Here is a 19,322-nt window from a genome sequence, read left to right on the forward strand (position 1 = left end):
AAAATTTAGTATTGCCATATTTTCCCAATACAATTTTGTAGGCCTGTGACCACTCCTCAGATTCAAAGTGGAGAATTAGCGCAGACCAATACGTTCTTAACGTGTGAACTCGTATTTATTTGTATAATGTGGTTCACACCATCTTTATAAATAATCTAAATTTTAACATAAAATAATCTTAAATTATAGTAGAAGGTCACATTCTACATTGTTATACTGCTGTTTACCACTCCGGTTAATAACGTCAATTGTCATTCGACTTGCTTAAAGTCATTTGATAGCGTATTTGTTTAGCATTTTTATTTTGAAAAATAAATTTTATAAAAGTAAACTCGACTTGGTCTACAAACTCGTTTCGAAATGACCTAGCAAGATGAACAAAAAAGTCAGTGGAAATACTGTGAAAAAAGAGCGAACTGGTGATAATTGCCGCCCATTCAAATTATAAGTATCCCGATTAACAGAGAAATATCTAATTTAATTGCCCTACATAATTTTAATAAAACGTTTGTACTATTACAGCTCATCAGATATTAAGTTTAACAGGAATAAGTTTCGAGAGAAGAAGTGTCATTGTATGTAATTCTACTCCTTATAAAATATAAACAACCGTTAATGTTCTTAAAAATATGTTCAAAATTTCAGGGTTTTGTTGAACTCACCATAGTGCCGTTAAAGGATAATTTAAGGTATATTCGTTTAAACGCTAAACAGTGTCGCATATACAGAGTGTGTCTAAATGATCAATATGAAGCAAACTTCCAGTATTTTGATCCCTTCTTGGATATATGTCAAAATGATCCCAATACGTAAGTGCTTAAAAGTGTTTACTATACATTAGATAAAAACTCAATTAAATTCTTACATGTGTTTGGATAATTTCAGGAGATCTTTGGAAGTTTTCTCCCAGTTTCATCTATCAGCAGCTCAGAAAATAGACCCTGATCACAATTCTGGTGAGCTTCATATCCAAGTACCAGATGAAGCTGCTCATTTGGTTGGTGAGGGGAGAGGACTCAGAATTGGTATTGAGTTTTCTTTAGAGTCTCCTCAAGGGGGAATGCACTTTGTTGTTCCTGAAGGAGAGGGTTCATTGGTTGAGGTATGTTACCATAGAGCTTTCTATTATATCTTTATCTGATAACTCTTTTTATCATAATTTTATATAAGAATCTTGGCAAACATATTTCTAAATAATGTGTTTAACAAGATATGCAACATTAATTTTTTTCAATAATGTTGTTTTGTCATTGTGTATGTAAATTGGTTAATGCAGCTTTTGATAAAGTGAGTTCTGTGAATTGGTTTTCAGAAATCTGCTCACATGTTTACATATGGCCACTCTGCAAGGCTTTGGTTTCCATGTGTTGACAGCTTTGCTGAGCCATGTACTTGGAAATTAGAATTTACAGTAGATGAGTGTTTAACTGCTGTTTCCTGTGGGGAGTTACTTGATGTGGTCTATACACCGGATCATAGACGTAAAACATTCCATTATGTAGTTAATACACCTGCTTGTGCTCCAAATATTGCATTGGCTATTGGGTGAGTCTTGAAATATTTGCTTGAAAATAATATAGTGGCAAACTGACCCTCAGGTACGGAATTGACATGTAGGGTCACTCCTATATGTTAAAATAATGTAGGATTCAACTTTTGAGATATTTACAAAGCTAAATCAACAACACAATTTACCATTTTTTGGTACCAAAGGCATTATGTGATCAAGTATGTGAGTACTACACATTTTAACTTTTACAGGCCATTTGAGGTATATGTGGACCCACACATGAATGAGGTAACACACTACTGCTTACCAAATTTGCTTCAAATATTGAAGAACACAGTGAGATACCTGCATGAGGCGTTTGGATTTTATGAGGAGACATTGTCTACAAGATATCCATATCCTTGCTACAAACAAGTTTTTGTGGATGAGGTTAGTACTAAAATCATTTATTTTTGATGTAATACTTAATTGCATTAAAAACCAGTACAAGCCAACAAGTAAATTATTAGGATGGCAAAGTTTGGCCTTATAGTTTTCAAGCTATGTCTTCCAGGCAACCAGTATAAGAATAAATAAAATATGGTAAATTATGAATTATGGTTTAAAGAAGTTTATTCTCAATAAAACATAGATAATTTTTTATATTACATGAGAAATGTAATATAAATAAAACACCGCCATAGTATTCTATTACTGCATCAAAGCCCATCTTCCAACCTTCACAGAGGTATTCGGAATAAGTCCACTGCTACTATTTACCACATGCATCCACACCAACTGTTGTAGACTCAATCCGACATAATTTGTATTTGTGGGACTATTTCATTCTGATTTTAGTTAGAGGTTTGTGTAGTATTAAGCTGGCTATGTGTGGGATTGAAGTTAATTCTTGTTAGTTATTATTATTTTTAGTAGTTTTTATTCTGTAGTTTAACATAATCTGTATTTATCTTTCAGACTGAACATGAAGCAACTGCCTACACCACAATGTCAATACTGAGTACTCACTTACTTCATTCAATTGCAATTATTGACCAGACATACATAAGCCGAAAAGCTATGGCTCAAGCTGTAGCCGAACAGTTCTTCGGCTGTTTCATAACTATGCAGAATTGGTCAGATTTGTGGCTTGCAAAAGGTATTCCGGATTACCTATGCGGATTGTACTCGAAGAAGTGTTTTGGAAATAACGAATATAGATATCGTATTCATCAAGAACTCCAAGAGGTAATGTTCTATAATTAACTGAATTCTCTATTATAAATTTTAATGTGTGTACACGTGTATTCATGATCAAAATCCAGTGCTGGCTTAAGTAAATATCAATTCAGTAAATCAATGGCGTTATTTAAATTTTTCTTTATTTTGTTTAGTTGTAAAAAAGTGTATGCCTATTTTCTAGTTCTCATTAGAAATATATAAGAAAGGATGTGTTTAGAAAGTTTAAGTATGATTTCATTTAATAATTCAATTTATATGTTGTTGATGAGGTTAGTAATACAATTATAATTTTACATATATAGCTTCATTTAGTATATATTTCTTTATAAGGTCTATTAGCATGATTAAAAAAATATATTTAATTAATACTTAATTGCTTTTAAAAACCGGTACAATGAAGACAAAAATAAAATGATACTAAGCTTATTTCTTTTAAGCTCTCTTCCAGACAGAAAAAGTGTCAGCAAAAAGCCAGTTTCATGATTTTGAATGATTTAATTTTATAATAATTATCAAAATAATAATAATTATTATAAAGCATTAATCACTTTTAAATGGGTTATATTTTCAGGTCGTGCAATACGAAGAGCAATATGGTGGTATTGTGCTGGATCCCTGGCAGCCAGCAGCGAGTGGCGCACGAGTCGAATCCAAAGACGTCTTCTTCTTTCCCGTCAGGAATGTCAATACGATGTCACCGCATTATACAGAGGTACTTCAATACTTCAATATATATAATAAATAAATAGAGCTTTTATGTCTCACATTTAAATATTTACATGTTAATAAATTTATAAATAAAATATATATAAATTACGATGACCACACCCGAAGGTTTAAAAAAACGAATGTTCTAAACTAATTTATTTTAAGAAAATTACACGAATTTTTACGTCTAAACAATCCGCATGGTATATATTTTATTCCATAGGGTAAATATTTGCGACCATTTTGTATAAATAGAAACCAGATTATTATGAGAATTAGATTATTTAGAACAATAAATGTTTTGTATAAAAAAATAAGTTTGGTTTTAGAATTGTATATACAGTGTAACAAATTCCCAAAAACTTTTCTCTCCATATAACGTGAACTTTTTAACGCTAATAAATGATCATTTATACTCTGTATACTGTATAGTTTGCATATTAAGTTTGATGTTGGAACTTTCAGGTAATGCGTAAAAAGTCCCATTTGGTTCTCCGTATGTTAGAACAAAGGATAGGCCAAGAGTTATTACTGCAGGTATTCAATAAACAATTGTCATTGGCGACAAATGCAGCCAATACTAAAATAGGCAGTGGCCTCTGGGGTCATTTATTGCTATCAACTAATTTGTTCGTGAAAGCAATTTTTACGGTAACCGGTAAAGATATGGCCGTGTTTGTGGACCAATGGGTGAGGACGGGAGGGCATGCCAAGTTTCAGTTGACCTCTGTTTTTAATAGGAAAAGGTATTTATTGCTCAAATTTAAGTTATGTTCTAGGGAAAATCTAAAAATGTAAATAACGAGAATTCTTTAAAAAATGTATTTATATATTTAAATAGATATTTGACCACCAACAGACGAGGTTTTACGATATGTTGAATTATAAAATCCGTAGAAAAAGAAAATAAAAAAAACTGATACTCTCATTGAACAATGGAGTCGTTCGTGCTCAGCCTTGACCTGTCCGAATTAATTGTAGGGTCTAAGTAATTGAACGACAATTTCTCTTTACAATAATCGTTTCTATATGAATATATATATTTTAGCACTCCGCCCCGGCACTGATGGATACTTGTTTTAAAGAAAACACTTTTTCAACGGATTTAAGTTATGTGTTATTATAAACTTATAATTATACACGGTCACCGTGACCACGCACGCTGTAAAGCACGCAAAACGTCGGATTATTTTTGTAATTATGTAAAATAATTAGGATTCTCTCACGGATTAAGCATAGTAATGTTGAAAGAATTTGTAAAACCGGTCCAGTAGATTTTGTGTTTATTTGTTAAAAATACAAATTATATCTCCGTATTAAAAATAAATTTATATAACTAATATTTTAACCACACGTTTAAAAAACAGCTCATAAGACATCGTTTTACATCGTGGTATTTGTGTAATTGATTAAATATCTAACACAGCCAATTACAACCGAGTCATTATTTGTAATACAAGCAAACAATTAATAAAAATAAATAAAAAAAAACTTTTCAGAAATACGGTGGAACTAGAAATACGCCAAGACTCCGTGCACGAGCGCGGTATACGTAAGTATGTCGGTCCGTTGCTCGTGCAGCTACAAGAACTAGACGGTACATTCAAGCACACATTGCAAATTGAGAATACAGTTGTAAAATCCGATATAACGTGTCACAGTAAGAGTAGAAGAAATAAGAAGAAGAAGATTCCTCTTTGTACCGGGGAGGAAGTGGACATGGATTTGTCAGCAATGGAGTAAGTATTAGTAAATTATGGCAAAAAAACTTTAAATTCTTTAATTATCTACAGATAGGCGATGTAAATGGCTCTCTTTTTCACGATCTTGTCTGTGTAAAATAATTAATAACGCAAAGCAAACCCTTTTAAAAACATGTGTGTGTACTTATGTACACGCGTTAGAAATTATACTTCTTTGGCGTAACAAGATATTTTTTTAATCTTTCGCCTTATGCTACGTTTATAAAAAAACTACACTATAAATAGAAAAAAAGGTGTTTAGATACATTGAAAGTTTTATTATAACGCACTATAAATATCACAAAAACATTATTTCTACATAATTAAAGAAACGAAAAAAAATATTTTAAAATGTTGATCATACTTCAGTGTCGGTTTTTTGTGAAAATTTACTCTTATCATTGTTCCCTAACGCGCCAAGAGAAGTATAACTTCAAAATTAAAACAGTATAAACTAAATTGGGCGTAATTTCAACAGTAAACAAATATAACATTTTTGATTCAGCGAATGTTGGAGATTTTTGACTTAAAGAGGTTCTACTGTATGACTAAATCACTTTTTCAGCGATTCCCCAGTACTATGGATCCGCTTAGACCCCGAGATGTCACTTCTACGTAGCACTGTCATATCGCAGCCGGACTACCAATGGCAGTACCAGTTACGTCACGAGCGTGACGTCACGGCGCAGAGTGAGGCGATCGACGCCCTCCATAATTACCCAGAGCCAGCTACGAGGATGGCCCTAACGGATGCTATAGAAAATGAACAGACTTTCTATAAGATTAGGTGTAGGGCCGCCCATTGTTTGACGAAGGTATGATTTTTGAAGTGAAACCTCTTTGGGCGCATGAGGGTTATTTTTTTACGGATGAAACGTCACGAAGATATGCAGCGTTTTTGACGAAGAAAAGGGAGAGAGCGATTGAGACCGATTGAGCGAGAGTGAGAAAGGGCGATCGAGAATACACGCTATTGGTTGATGTATTCGTTTAGTAGTTACATATTAGAACTTTAGATGGCAATTCTATCGCATAACCTCCTGTGCAGTAACCGCAGATTTTTATTTATTTATATTATCATTAGCACATATACACTGTGTAAGGGAGCGTTCCAGTATTACGTCACGCAATTTTTGTAGATTCTTCACGTTTTCTGTATCCAATAGTAAAACGTTTCGTGACCTCTCCCAGTGACTCTTTATACCTAAAACTTACCATTATGTGATGTAAAGTACTGGTAAGTGAAAAATAGTATTAACACTAACGCGTAATTCAATCCCCGCCCCGCATCGTAACGTTTTACAAGTGGACCCCCCCCAAATTTGTTACGTAATACTTGAACGCTCCCTAAACAGTGTGAATATAGATATACAAATACATGGAGTGATCATATATTGGTACATGATCATCTATTGGGGCTTCTACCTTGGTAATAATTAATTTACAGAGAAGTATCACTTCTGACATGTGCACTTTGTACGCACGGACTTGTTTTACTAACACTAAAAAAATGAATAGGATATTTTTGCTTCTACCAAACCGATTTAAAAAAAGGGGGAGGAGAAGAGTTTTGATATTGTTGGAATTGGATCCACCTAAATAATCATCAAATATTTAGGTTTTAACATTGGTGAGCTAAATTTCGTATGTATGTATGTTAGTCCACAAATATCTCGGATATTCCAAGTTTTAGTAAATTCGGTTTATCCGTTCCTATTTCTGTATTATATACGTATTATTGTTGACAGGTTTTCTAAGTAGGTTTAATATTTGCGAAATACTTATGTAAATTTTAACTCATAACTCTAAAATAAACTAAAATTCAAACCTACTTGGAAAATATTTTTTTCAGTTATATATTATAGGTATAAGTCTTAATTTTAGTCTTAACTAAGCTAATCTCTAAAAGCCTTTGGCGAAAACGTATTGAATTTGACCTACGGAAGGCTAAATTAAAAATAAATACTACCTTGGGTCTCTCTGCATCTTCTACGGCATTTACTTACCACCTTATGTTCAGAAGAGTTGTTCGGTCTAATACCCGCAGCTGAGTTTCATTATCGGACGTCAAGGCAAAATACAAAATACCATCCGTACCACCTCGACGTCCGTCGTTCCACAACTGAGCGTTTTCTAAGGCAGTTTTTGCCGCGCACCACCATTATGTGGAACCAGCTGCCCACTGAAGTATTTCCGAACCAATTCGACTTAGGGTCGTCGTCACAAAAATGATTTTTGTTTAGGATTAAAAAAACCTTTCTATTTAGGTGGCAAATGCAATGATAAGCACATGGGCCGGTCCACCCGCGATGTTGACAATATTTCGTAAAATGTTTGGTTCCTTCTCCGCACCTCACATCATAAAGCAGAACAATTTTGACAATTTACAACATTATTACTTGCAAAAAACCATTCCAGTTGCTATGGCAGGTTAGTACAGTATTTTATTGATAAATAAAATAGAATAAAAATTAATTTGTGGACTAAATAAATTATAATTTATTTAAATTATTTGAGTATCAAATGTCGGGAAAACATTAAGTTAGTGACATTTTAAGATCCACAGACTATGAATTCTCTCGAAAGGGGCCGTCCAAGTATAACGTAAGCAGATTTACTGCAATTTATTCCCCCCCCCCCCCCCCTCTTGTCAGCAAAAGTAAGCAAAGCTCTCAAAAATAATAGTATATAAACGTATTTATTTTTTGTATGTTCCTCGAAAATGCATTTAAAGCAAGCATAGACAATGTGTGGGTAATTTGTGTATAAAAGTTACCCCAACCCCCTATAGTGCTTACGTATTACTTAAACGGTCCCAAACGTAATTGCTGCCAATGTTATAACAGGCTGTTTATTCTATTTTAAAAATAACGCATTGGAACGCATTTTAATTTTTAAAACATCTTCATGCATTCTTTCATTTTACATTTTATTATTTTAATGTACTTTGAACTATTTATTAACCGTGAACCTTGAAACATTATATATCTAACACTATCCTTATAATCATCTTCATATTGGTGAAATATACATTCCGTGTAGTAATTTTTGAGTTCAACGCGAACAGTCAAACATAAAATATATAAAAGAGATTTATGCTGTAGCTGCTTTTATCTAGTACTCAATCAGATATGTCTCGTTAAGACAGCGTTCGTAAGAAACGTTTTTACTTTTTTCGACTGCAAATACGAGTACCTCGAAAAAAGTCTTTATATTTTTCTGAGTAATATATAGTCCGTACAGATTGCTCACAGACTTTATAATATTCATATAGATTATTATATCACGATTTGAAACTATTTCCAGGTCTAAGAAATATACACGGCATATGTCCCCCGGAGGTGGTTCGGTTCCTTCTGGATCTGTTCAAATATAACGACAATTCGAAGAACCACTTTTCCGATAACTACTATCGCGCAGCTTTGGTTGACGCGTTGGCTGCTACTATCACTCCAGTCATATCAGTTCTTCAACCGGTAATTATTTTCTTTAATAATTAGTCTATGATTTCGAATAAAATTTATTTGAATTTACAATTCATTGCCATAGATAATGTAAATGCTGGTTATAGAATCTCCAATAACATCTATTATTTATTCATATAGGTAACACAATTTACCGTATTGATAGCGCTGCTATTTAATTATTAGTAAAAACAAAATTTTGCTGGCTGTGATAGATTTTTTTTATTATGAATGGAATTGTAATTAAAGGAATGGGTATGAAATGTCCCACAACCGAGCATGCTCATGCTACAATTTAGTTACTGCAGTATTGATAGTGCAATTAACGAAGACGCGCCCTACCAATCTTTTGGTGAGGGGTTCGCGGGGTGCGGGGGGTTTACTTCGAGCGTCATTTGCGAACCGTCAGTGGTTCATAGTGTGCGTGTGTACCGATAACACATTGACGGAAGCTTGCACACATATACTTTAGACGGTTAATAGTGGGACGCGTCTTCGTGGATTGCACTATCTATAGTAGAAAAAAAATGGTATTCACAGATAAACAGTCTTACTAGCAATTTCGAATCCAATATGGAATCCGGTCTTCCTTCAATAGCGTTCAATAATTGTCGCACGCCTGACAGTTAACTCGATCTATTTTAGTATTGACGCTTAAACACTTGGCTAGCTTTTAGTGTGTACATATAATGGGTTTTGTTATACGTAACTAGCTAATACGGAAAACAGAATAAACGCTGAATAATAAAAATTAGCAGTGTTGGCCTAGTGGCTTCAGCATACGACTCTCATCCCTTAGGTCGTAGGTTCGATCCCCGGCTGTGCACTAATGGATTTTCTTTTTTGCGCGCATTTAACATTCGCTCGAACGGTGAAGGAAAACATCGTGAGGAAATCGGCTTAGGCCTTAGACCCAAAAAGTCGACGTGCGACCATGAAACAGATACAGAAATCTGAGGCTCAGAACCTAAACGGTTGTAACGTTATAACTTTTATAATAAAAATTATACACGTCTATGACAGCTTCAACGATACAAAAGATTGTTAAAATAGTTCATTAACGACTGATTTTTTAACATTTTTGATTGTGTTTACAGGGTGCTCCAATAACTGCCGACTCCTTATCAGCGGACACAAAATTAGTTTTAGAAGAAGTAACTCGAGTACTTAACTTGGAGAAAGTGTTGCCATGCTACAAAAATACGGTGTCAGTGAGTTGTTTGCGTGCGATACGTCGTTTGCAGCAGTGTGGCCATTTGCCGAGCATTCCCACTGTTTTTCGCGCGTATGCTCAGTATGGACAGTATATTGGTATGGTTGTTTATTACTTTTTTAGCCTTTATTAGTAGTTATAATATTTAATCTACTAAAAATTAAATAGATTGTAGTATTGTAATAGTTTTTTTTTTAATTCCGGTTTAAAATAAACCTCAGAGTAATCTCTCAATTTAGATATTTTAATTAAATATACTCGTATTGTTTATCAGTGCAGTTTTGATTACTTAAGTTTTCGGTCGACAACAGTAATATATATATATATATATATATATATATATATATATATACATTAGTTAAAAAATAAATTAATGGCTCTACAACCTTTTTAGGTCTGGACCTCAGATATCTGTATCTGTTTCGTGATCATTTGTTAAACTAATGGCCAAGTAGGTCAGCTTTCTACGCCTGACGCACGTCGACTTTTTGGTCTAAGATTTCCTCACGATGTTTTCCTTCACCATTCGAGCGAATGTTAAATGCCCACATAGAAAGAAAATCCATTAGTGCACAGCCGGGGATCGAACCTACGACCTCAGGGATGAGAGTCGCACGTTGACTAGGCCAACACTGCTCTAAATTTTAGTTAGGGTTCCTAAAAATCGTCGTGAGATAGCGCGCTGAACCAAACTACGAGATTACCATAAACATCATTCATTATTAACTGAATTTATCTTAAACGAAATTTATATAAACAATTAAGACTTTTTTATTAGACGTGAGGTTAGCAGCCTTTGAATGTCTCGTGGATTTCGTGCGTGTGGATGGAAAGCCGGAGGATCTGTCGAATTTACTGACGGCCGTTGAAAGTGACCCCGATCCAGGGGTTAGGCATGGCTTAGCAAGGTTGCTGGTTTCGATGCCGCCCTTTGAACGTGCGCAAAGACATCGCCTTGATACAGAAGCTGTGGTACACAGGTATGGTCCATGGAACTTATATTGAATAAACACTCGCTGGGGTGTGGGCGTAAAGATAAGAGAAGTAATCTGTAAGTTAATAGTACAAACTTACTGCTGTAAAGCACGCGAAACGTCGGGAGAAATTTAAAATTATGTAAAATAATTATAAGTTTATAATAATACATAGCTTCAATCCGGTTAAAAAGTGTTTTCTTTAACGTGTAAAAGCATAGCAGTTAACATATTATAAAAGACAATACTATGGACCCTAAGTTTACCACATAGTGGTAGTGTTCCGCACAGTGGAGGTAGTGGCGCGTACAAGTAGCGGCACGAAACTCTAGCGCTGACCGTTATTGCGCAGAAGTAAAAAATAAGGTACCTGAGGGGGGCTAGCGGAATGAAGAGCGGGCGCGCGTAGCGTCGATTGGCTCTCCAGTCGCATTCCGTCCCCCGCACCGATACGACGCCCCGCGCACAACCCGTGTACAGTCGCGTCATTAATATTATTGTTACTGTTGTTACGTTTTGTTGTTTTTTGTTACGTTTGAATTTGTTAGTGTTTTGTTGTTTGTTATTTGTTTTTAAGTTTGTTTGTGACTTTAAAGTGAATATGCCTAGAACAAATACTGGTTTGAAAAGACAAGCCAGGAAAATGGTTTATGACGTGAATTGTTTTTTAAAAAGGGAATCTAACGAATTAATTGATTGAAGTGAGATTGACGAAGCTAGAAATACTTTGTTCAGTCATTCGGACAGCAACATTGTAAATTTGAGCCAGAGAAAACAAACTGCCGAAATCATTAAGGCAGGAAACATAAAATTTAAAAGTATAATCAGCGAATTAGGTAAAATCCAAAAAAGGACAGCAGAGTCAACAAAAACGTAAGCAACGCAAACGCAACGCAACGGTAAGAAACATCTCCAATCAAGCCAAAAGTTCTGATTTGATCACAGTATTCAGAACACCTGGCAAAAAACGTTCCAGAACAAGACCAGTCACAAATATCGATAACTTCGACCAAGGAGTATTAAAGAGAACCATTCATAACTTTCACAAGACAAATAATGAACTTCCTACCATCGGAGAAGCTTAAAAACCAGCTAGAAGATGACAAAAATTTCAAAGGTTCAGAACAAAGTCTTCGGCGAATAGTTAAGAGTTTAGGGTTTCGGTGGAAAAACACCGAAAACAACCGGAAAGTGCCGATTGAGACTTCTAATATACGTTTGCAACTTACCGAATATTTAAGGAAAATAAAGCAATATTGCCAAGAGGGAAAGCCTATTGTTTATACAGACGAATCTTACGAAGATTCATCGCACTCTTCTTCAAAAGCCTGGACCGATGGTTGTCCTTGTCCACGCAGGGTCTGATACTGGGTTTATACCTAATGCGTTGCTGACTTTTAAAGCTGGTACCAAATCAGGCGACTACCACGACAATATGATTTTGAAAACTACGAAAAATGGCTCCGAACTCAATTAATGCCCAACCTACAACCCAATTCCGTCCTGGTAGTCGACAACGCGTCCTATCATAATAAGCAGTGGGATCGCGCACCAACCTCATATTCTAAAAAAGCTGACATGCAGACCTGGCTCACTGAAAAAGGTATACAGTACGAGGAAACACATTTGAAACCTTAGTTATACAATTTAATAAAGATCAACAAAGATAAATTTAAAACATTTTCGATTGATCGAATCCTAGCTGAACGAGGTCATCTGGTACTGAGACTACCACCATACCACCCCGACCTAAATCCGATTGAAATGCCATGCCATTTCGTTATCGTTCCATATCGTTTATTAAACAATATGTAGGCAGCAAAAGTATAAAATGGAGTGTCAGTAAATGTATAGACCTAATACAAGAAAAGGTTTTACTAATGGGTACATGAGATCGGCAAAAGTTGTGTAAAAAGGTGAAGGATATAGAAGAGCAATATGCAAATAATGATCATGTCGTGGATTTGGTAACAGAACAATTCATTATTCATGTCGATGGAGTTAGTTCCGAGGATAGCAATGAAGATGACTCTAGTGCCGACGAACGAAGCAGTCCTGAGCCCGGGCCCTCAGTAAGCAAAAGGCCTTGTCGCGAGACCATTGAAGGCTCACGCTCACTACCGTTCTCTGATTCAGATTAATAAAAGATTACAAATTAAAAGATAATGTTTTTATTTTTCTACATCCCATAAACTTGTTAAAATATCTTAGGTCTTTTTTGGAAATACGTTCTATGTACAGACACTTTTTTACTGTCTTATTATATCTTATAGATAGGTGATATTACTTACATGCGCGACTGTAATCATGCGCAGCAGCTATCTTTCACATTTCGTTCAGCTTAATATCGTTATTCAGGTAATCATTGCGTGCGCCACAGTACACATGCGCAGCATTCCCCTCCACGTATCGGCCAGCGATAGACTTACGTGCCGCTGCCTATAGTTGGATTGATAATTAAAATTATTTTAAGTTTATGTCCATACTGAAAAAAAAACCTTTCAATGTAGATAAGAGCGTACTCTTCCATCAAAAGCAGGCAACGTATTCTGGATTACAATGGGCGTTCATGGAATTTTTTACATAGGCCCTTATATAGTAATCTATGAGGCAGATCTGTGGTCGAGGAGCTAGGCAGTAGGGGAGTGCCAGATCTACCCTCTCCTAAAAAGGGACTTCATTTGCTTAAACTTGTGGGCTATTGGTGTCCGAAAGACAGCCCTTTGTCGTTATCCCGTAAGCCCCTTAGGCCGACTTATAAAAGAAATAACTTCGCAAATTAAAGTGACATGTAATTTAATTTTTTTTTACAGATTATGGAACAATATGAACAGCCATCTCTCAAATGATGCCAGGTTAAGATGTGACTTAGTAGACCTCTATTACACTCTATACGGATTGAAGAGACCCCTATGTGTCCCCCTACCAGAGATACAGGCAATGATGAAACACATGCATAGCAAGGAGAGAGAGAGAGTCGAGAGAGAAAAAGAAAGAATTGAAAGAGAGAAAGAGAAACAGAGAGAATTGGAACTTAAGGCCGTTATCAAGCAGGAAATTGATGATGTAAGTTTTTGTAATGTCATTGATGGTCTTTTGGAGGAAGGATGCTCTACCGTCACCAGTCTAACCACTGACTCAAGATCACATTGTCTTCTTGAGCGCTAGGGCGCCTCCTGCGAGACTTAGATCTCTGCTTGGTTGTCAATAGCCTGGAGGGCAGGTCACTGTGGACAAGGCCGACAAGTTAGCAATATGTATCATATTCTCGGTCGGAATTATTTTGATAGCGCGTTTTAGCGTATGACGTCATCGCTGTGTTTGTAGACGTAGATAGTAGATGTTGTAACAGTCTCCTGTCCAATTATTTCGTAGCTTAGTAGTGTAGATGACGTAAATTATTTTTTTAATTTTATACAGTTATTAATTGCAAATAAAATCCATCTCTTATGGATTCTTATGTGAAAAAAGGCAGAACATAAGAATTTCACAAACTTTAGAATTCTATATATCTTATATATTCTCTTAGGCCCGTATTCTAGAATGTCAATCAAACTTAAATCTAGTTTCAAGAGCTGTCAAACGTATCTGACAACGCTCAGGACTGAGATACGAATTAGAATATAACCTTCATATATTTATATGTCTTTAATTATTCATAAGCCCGTTATATTGAAGTGTACCAATTATAGATCGTTGGACTGTATCTGTTTCGTAACTTTTTTTCTTAATAGGCAGGTAGGTCGGCCTTCTGTGCCCGAGTTAAGGTCGTAAGACATTCCTCACGATGTTATCCGAAATTTATAAAATATTTCGAACAATTCAAGATTTAATTTTGTAACGAACGTGCAACTGGTTTGAGATTGAGAACGTTTACGTCACTGTTCTGGAATTTCTAAATATTTGTTTTAATATTTTCCAGACAATAATAAAACGTGAACCGGAAATAATGGATCCATTGCCGCTGGAGCCGGCAAGAGATCTCCCAATACCGGTGTCAAGCATTAAAGAGGAGGACGATAAAGTCGATATAATGAGTATCAATGATGATGCAATGGGATATAAGGTTACAGATCTAGATAATAATACTAAATTTATACTTATTAAAATATATATGTCAAAATTAATTTGTTTTTCCAAATTCAGTGGATTTCGCATATAACGGCGCTGAAGGTACCACTCTAATTTCGTCGTTAAATAAAAAATGACTCAGAATATCACTTTGAACCCATAAATTTCACTCCAAAAGGTTATCTACCTATTTAGGGAGCGTTCAAGTGTTACGTAATTTTTTGGAGATTCTTCACACACACACAATAGTAAAACGTTTCGTGACCACCCATTGACTTTTTATACCTTTATATAGTGTAAAGTACTGGAAAGCCTACAATAATATTAACAATAACGCGTAATTCAATACGCCCCGCATCTTTACGTTACAAAAGGGGAAAAAAAATTGTTACACAATACTTAAACGCTCCCTTGGCTGATATCTATAAAAAGGAAAAGGTATCCACGCGCTACATAGCGCTTACCATCTGTGTGAATGTAACGCAAACGATGACATTTGAAAGAAATAAATCTTGGTGTGTTTGGCGGCTAACTCTGGTCGCAATATCTGCACGGGATTTGTTACAAATGATTCATTAAAAACAGCCGCTATACTCGAACTCATCGTTATATACAAAGTCACTATAGCCACATGAAAGTATGCTTTTAATTCAAGGGACTTAGTTTTAACGCCGTTAAAACTTGGCGATTAAAAAGAGTGGCGGAGAGTTTATTGCCAGTTCTTCTCTTCCGTTTTTACGCCCTTGTTTTGAGAACTGGCAGTAAATGTAAAATTAGAAGCATTTCATATATATTTCCTTTTTGACGTTCATAAGTTTACATTGTGTTACCTATATGAATGAATGATTTTGACATTGACATTGACTTTATAGCTAAATGCTCGGTACAAGGTCGTAATGAATGAAATGCACTGCAGTTAAATTTTTTAATAATAAGGTTTTTATTCATGATAAAGTAATAAATTATAACGAATATTTTTGTGTTTTTTACTTGTCAATATTTGTTTGTATGAAATAAAAGTATTTGATTTCAGGAAGAAAGCAAGCGTGACATGTTATCAGATAACGCAGCCCCACTTCCGGGTATACCCGGGTCATCCGGTCCGATCGGATTCGAACCGGGCATGTTTAGACACGATAAAGAGGATCCTGGAGTACCTAAGGTATATTTCCATATTAAATATTAGTTATTTTAGAACAGTGTTGGCCTTGTGGCCAGCACGTGCGACTCGCATAAATTACAGTAAATCTGCTTACGTAACACTTGAACGGCCCCTCTGGCGGGATAATAGATAGCATCTGTTTCTTTAACGCCGTCAGTATAATTACTGGTAGTGTCAAGCTGCATTAGCAGTCGTATAAACCGATACAATTTTAGAAATATTACGTTCCCACTGAAAACAAACTTGGAGTTATTAAATAGAAAATGTATACTTGCACTTCTGGTGCTGGAGAATCCCTCACTAAGTGTGCTCACTCAGGCTGTCTATTCTGGGGGGCTCAACTGCAGAGAATAGTAATAAATAAACTCAAGAGCAGCAAAATTTAACAATGACTTTACTAACGACCAAGATATTTCCGTCGTCGGTTGACCATTTGCACTATCCAGGCCACAATAAGCCGATGTATGCATTTACATTTGTGTAATGAATTAAAAAGTCAACGAATCACACATTCTTAATAGCACTTGCATCATAGAGACCAAACTTTTCTATTAAGTATATCTCATTGCTCTACGAACGAGAGTTTGGGGCTATGAGGGATCTACGAAGTTATTTTTTTATTATATAAAATCCTTTTCAGGCTAAGAAGAAAAAGAAAGAGAAGAAGAAACATAAACATAAACATAAACACAAGCATAGTAGCAAAGACAAATTAAAGGAGCACAAAGACAAACTGTCCCGGCCGCCCTCCACAGATGTTCTCAAAATCAAAGAAGAGACGCGAGAGACCCTCAGCTCATTCAGTTCAAGCCAAAGTCCCTCGGAGGATATATCTATGTCATGGGCAATCTAAGTTTTTAATTATGTGTAAGGATAATAAAGAGTTTTATAATGACGATATATTAAATGGCGTTTAATTAAAGTTGTTTTCTTTAATTATAAAATTAACAAAAATATATATAACATTTACATATTTATCTATAATCTTTTAGAAAATAATATTTTTTTTATTTCTAAATATATATTTAAATATTTTAAAAATAACTCTAAAGTTTTCTTTGTTTAGAGCCCCTAAATAAATAAAGACTGTGTCAAGGATTTTGATGTACAGTATTTACAATTTTCTTAACGTACAGTATAGTATTCTAATGGTGAAATAATTGCTGAATTCGAACTTATTGAGGATAACCTTGAGAATAACGCTTATGCCTTACAGATACAAAATAGGTTTGAGAGTGTGTCGAGAATGACACACAAACCTTTTGACATACAGGAAACATAGTTAGTAATAGGTACTTTATAACATTTTCATCGACTGTTACGACTAAATATGAGTAGTTTCTTCGACGTCGTTATAACAGATTTTGACTGTATTATACGACATGTATAGTATATAATTAAGTACCCTGTGAATCTACTGATTACTAGTGTACGAATCTAATACAAAAAAAAATTACAAACGAATCACGTTATATATTTGTCTTTTGTTCCTATAATCTGCGAAGCCGTCATACTGATATCATAATATAAAGTAATTTATCTATTATGTATGGTAACCCGATAACGTGGCTTTTGCCATACGTTTGATTCTTTATGGTCAATTTTGAATTATCTGCCTAGTGGAGAGCTGCTTCCAAAAAAGAATTGTTCGCGGCAATATTTAAAAATAGTTCTGTAAAATGTGTTGTATATTTTAATCATATTTAATGATAGAAAAAAATATATAGCTTAGTGTAAGCGATGAATCCATATAATCAAATGGCTCATTTAAACCTAACTGCCAAAAGTATGTAAATGTTAATATGGTATAATTAAAATAATTCATTCATCTGTTTTTTTTGATATAATCGATTAAACTATGACGTCAATCAGTCGATAATGTATTTCCTGCCGTTTCAATTTTAATGGGAGCAACTTTGCTGCAGTATATTCAAGGGTAATGTGTAAACAAAGTTTCATCTAATCGTATGTTCGTACCATGACTGTCCAATAGAGTTTGTTTTCTATTTGCCAATTTAACATTCGCCCATTTGGTGAAAGAAAACATTGTGAGGAAACCGGCAAGCCTTAGACTCAAGTCTACGTCGTGTCAGGCATAAAAGGTTGATAAACTAGCTATTAGAAAAAATATGACGGAACAGACACAAAAGTCTAAGGTCGGTACCAATTTTAAAGAGTACAGGATGTATGACATACTTAGGTTGCAACTTTTGATATTATTGCAATATTTGTAATTATTGTATGAAAATTCAAAAGTTATCCAGACATGATATAACATAACATAACATAACTGTATAATTGAGTAATAATATAACATAACATAACTGTATAATTGAGTATTATGTTTAGATTTTAAATGAAATATGCGTAACATCCAAAATTATATGATTTTATTTATAGATAAGTAGACGGAATTAGAAGAAACTTACCTACTTTTTAATATGGTTATAAGCAGGTTCATGCCATACATAAAAGGATAGTTTATATTTAAGGGATATTCATATTTAAGACTCGCACGCTTAACCACTTACTTTTGTATATATTTCTTAATTTCATATTATATGTAGTTAAAGTTTAATATAAGTTACATAGTTGTTTGGAATACCTACTTATTAGATTAAATGTTGGCACATAAATTTGATTTAAATTAAGTAAGTAATTCCCACGGACGCTATACTTGCGTCAAACGTCTCGTGAAAATCATTAATGTATAAATTAATCCAGTCTATTACGTTAATCATATATATATGTTAATATTACATATAATTATATATGATCTGCAGTGCATTCCTTGACTATCCATCACAATATGAATATTTCAATCCAAAGAGTTCCCGAAATGAACGCGTTCAATCAAACAAGCGCTTTAAAACTTTATAATATTCGTAAAAATGTAATTTTAACGTGTTATACACACGAAACAGTTCGAACTCCGCAGTTCCATTAGAAACTGCAACATTGCAGAGCATATCTAGTAGTATACCTACTACTAGATTTATACCTACTACTAGTAGTATACCTACTACTAGATTTGTAGTTGTAGTGTTATCAAATACAAATAGTGTCATATTTGTAATTGCAAACTGCAATGTTCTTATATTTTTTTTTAATAATTTATATAAATTCGTTACTATACAAGTCAAACCAGTAACATAAATTGTAAGTAATGCAACCGGCGATCTCATCTAGGCAACCCTATTAAGAAAAAATGAAGAAAAAATAAGTAAATAAGTATTAATTAGTAAGAATAAAGATAT

The 19,322-nt window shown here is 34.5% G+C and overlaps 1 protein-coding gene across 1 annotated transcript; it reads left to right on the plus strand.

Moving 5' to 3' along the window:
- The first annotated feature begins 268 nt into the window (after window positions 1-268).
- On the plus strand, window positions 269-16,987 carry LOC123708442 (transcription initiation factor TFIID subunit 2). The gene is made up of 19 exons (XM_045659152.1): window positions 269-444; window positions 521-575; window positions 646-809; window positions 886-1,102; window positions 1,313-1,545; window positions 1,762-1,939; window positions 2,468-2,737; window positions 3,303-3,443; window positions 3,905-4,185; window positions 4,939-5,178; window positions 5,747-5,996; window positions 7,449-7,611; window positions 8,488-8,657; window positions 9,743-9,956; window positions 10,637-10,838; window positions 13,646-13,898; window positions 14,755-14,898; window positions 15,937-16,065; window positions 16,706-16,987. The coding sequence occupies exons 1-19, from the start codon at window positions 374-376 to the stop codon at window positions 16,916-16,918; spliced, it is 3,588 nt and encodes a 1,195-aa protein (XP_045515108.1). The 5' UTR covers window positions 269-373; the 3' UTR covers window positions 16,919-16,987.
- Window positions 16,988-19,322: the final 2,335 nt, after the last annotated feature.

This window comes from Pieris brassicae, chromosome 4, assembly GCF_905147105.1.
Source record: "Pieris brassicae chromosome 4, ilPieBrab1.1, whole genome shotgun sequence".
Lineage (NCBI taxonomy): Eukaryota > Metazoa > Arthropoda > Insecta > Lepidoptera > Pieridae > Pieris > Pieris brassicae.

Coding starts and splice junctions, on each gene's coding strand:
- LOC123708442 (XM_045659152.1), top strand. CDS start 374: ATGAACAAAAAAGTCAGTGGAAATACTGTGAAAAAAGAGCGAACTGGT. Junction 5,179..5,746: donor ATGGATTTGTCAGCAATGGA/GTAAGTATTAGT, acceptor TCACTTTTTCAG/CGATTCCCCAGTACTATGGA. Junction 10,839..13,645: donor ACAGAAGCTGTGGTACACAG/GTATGGTCCATG, acceptor TTTTTTTTACAG/ATTATGGAACAATATGAACA.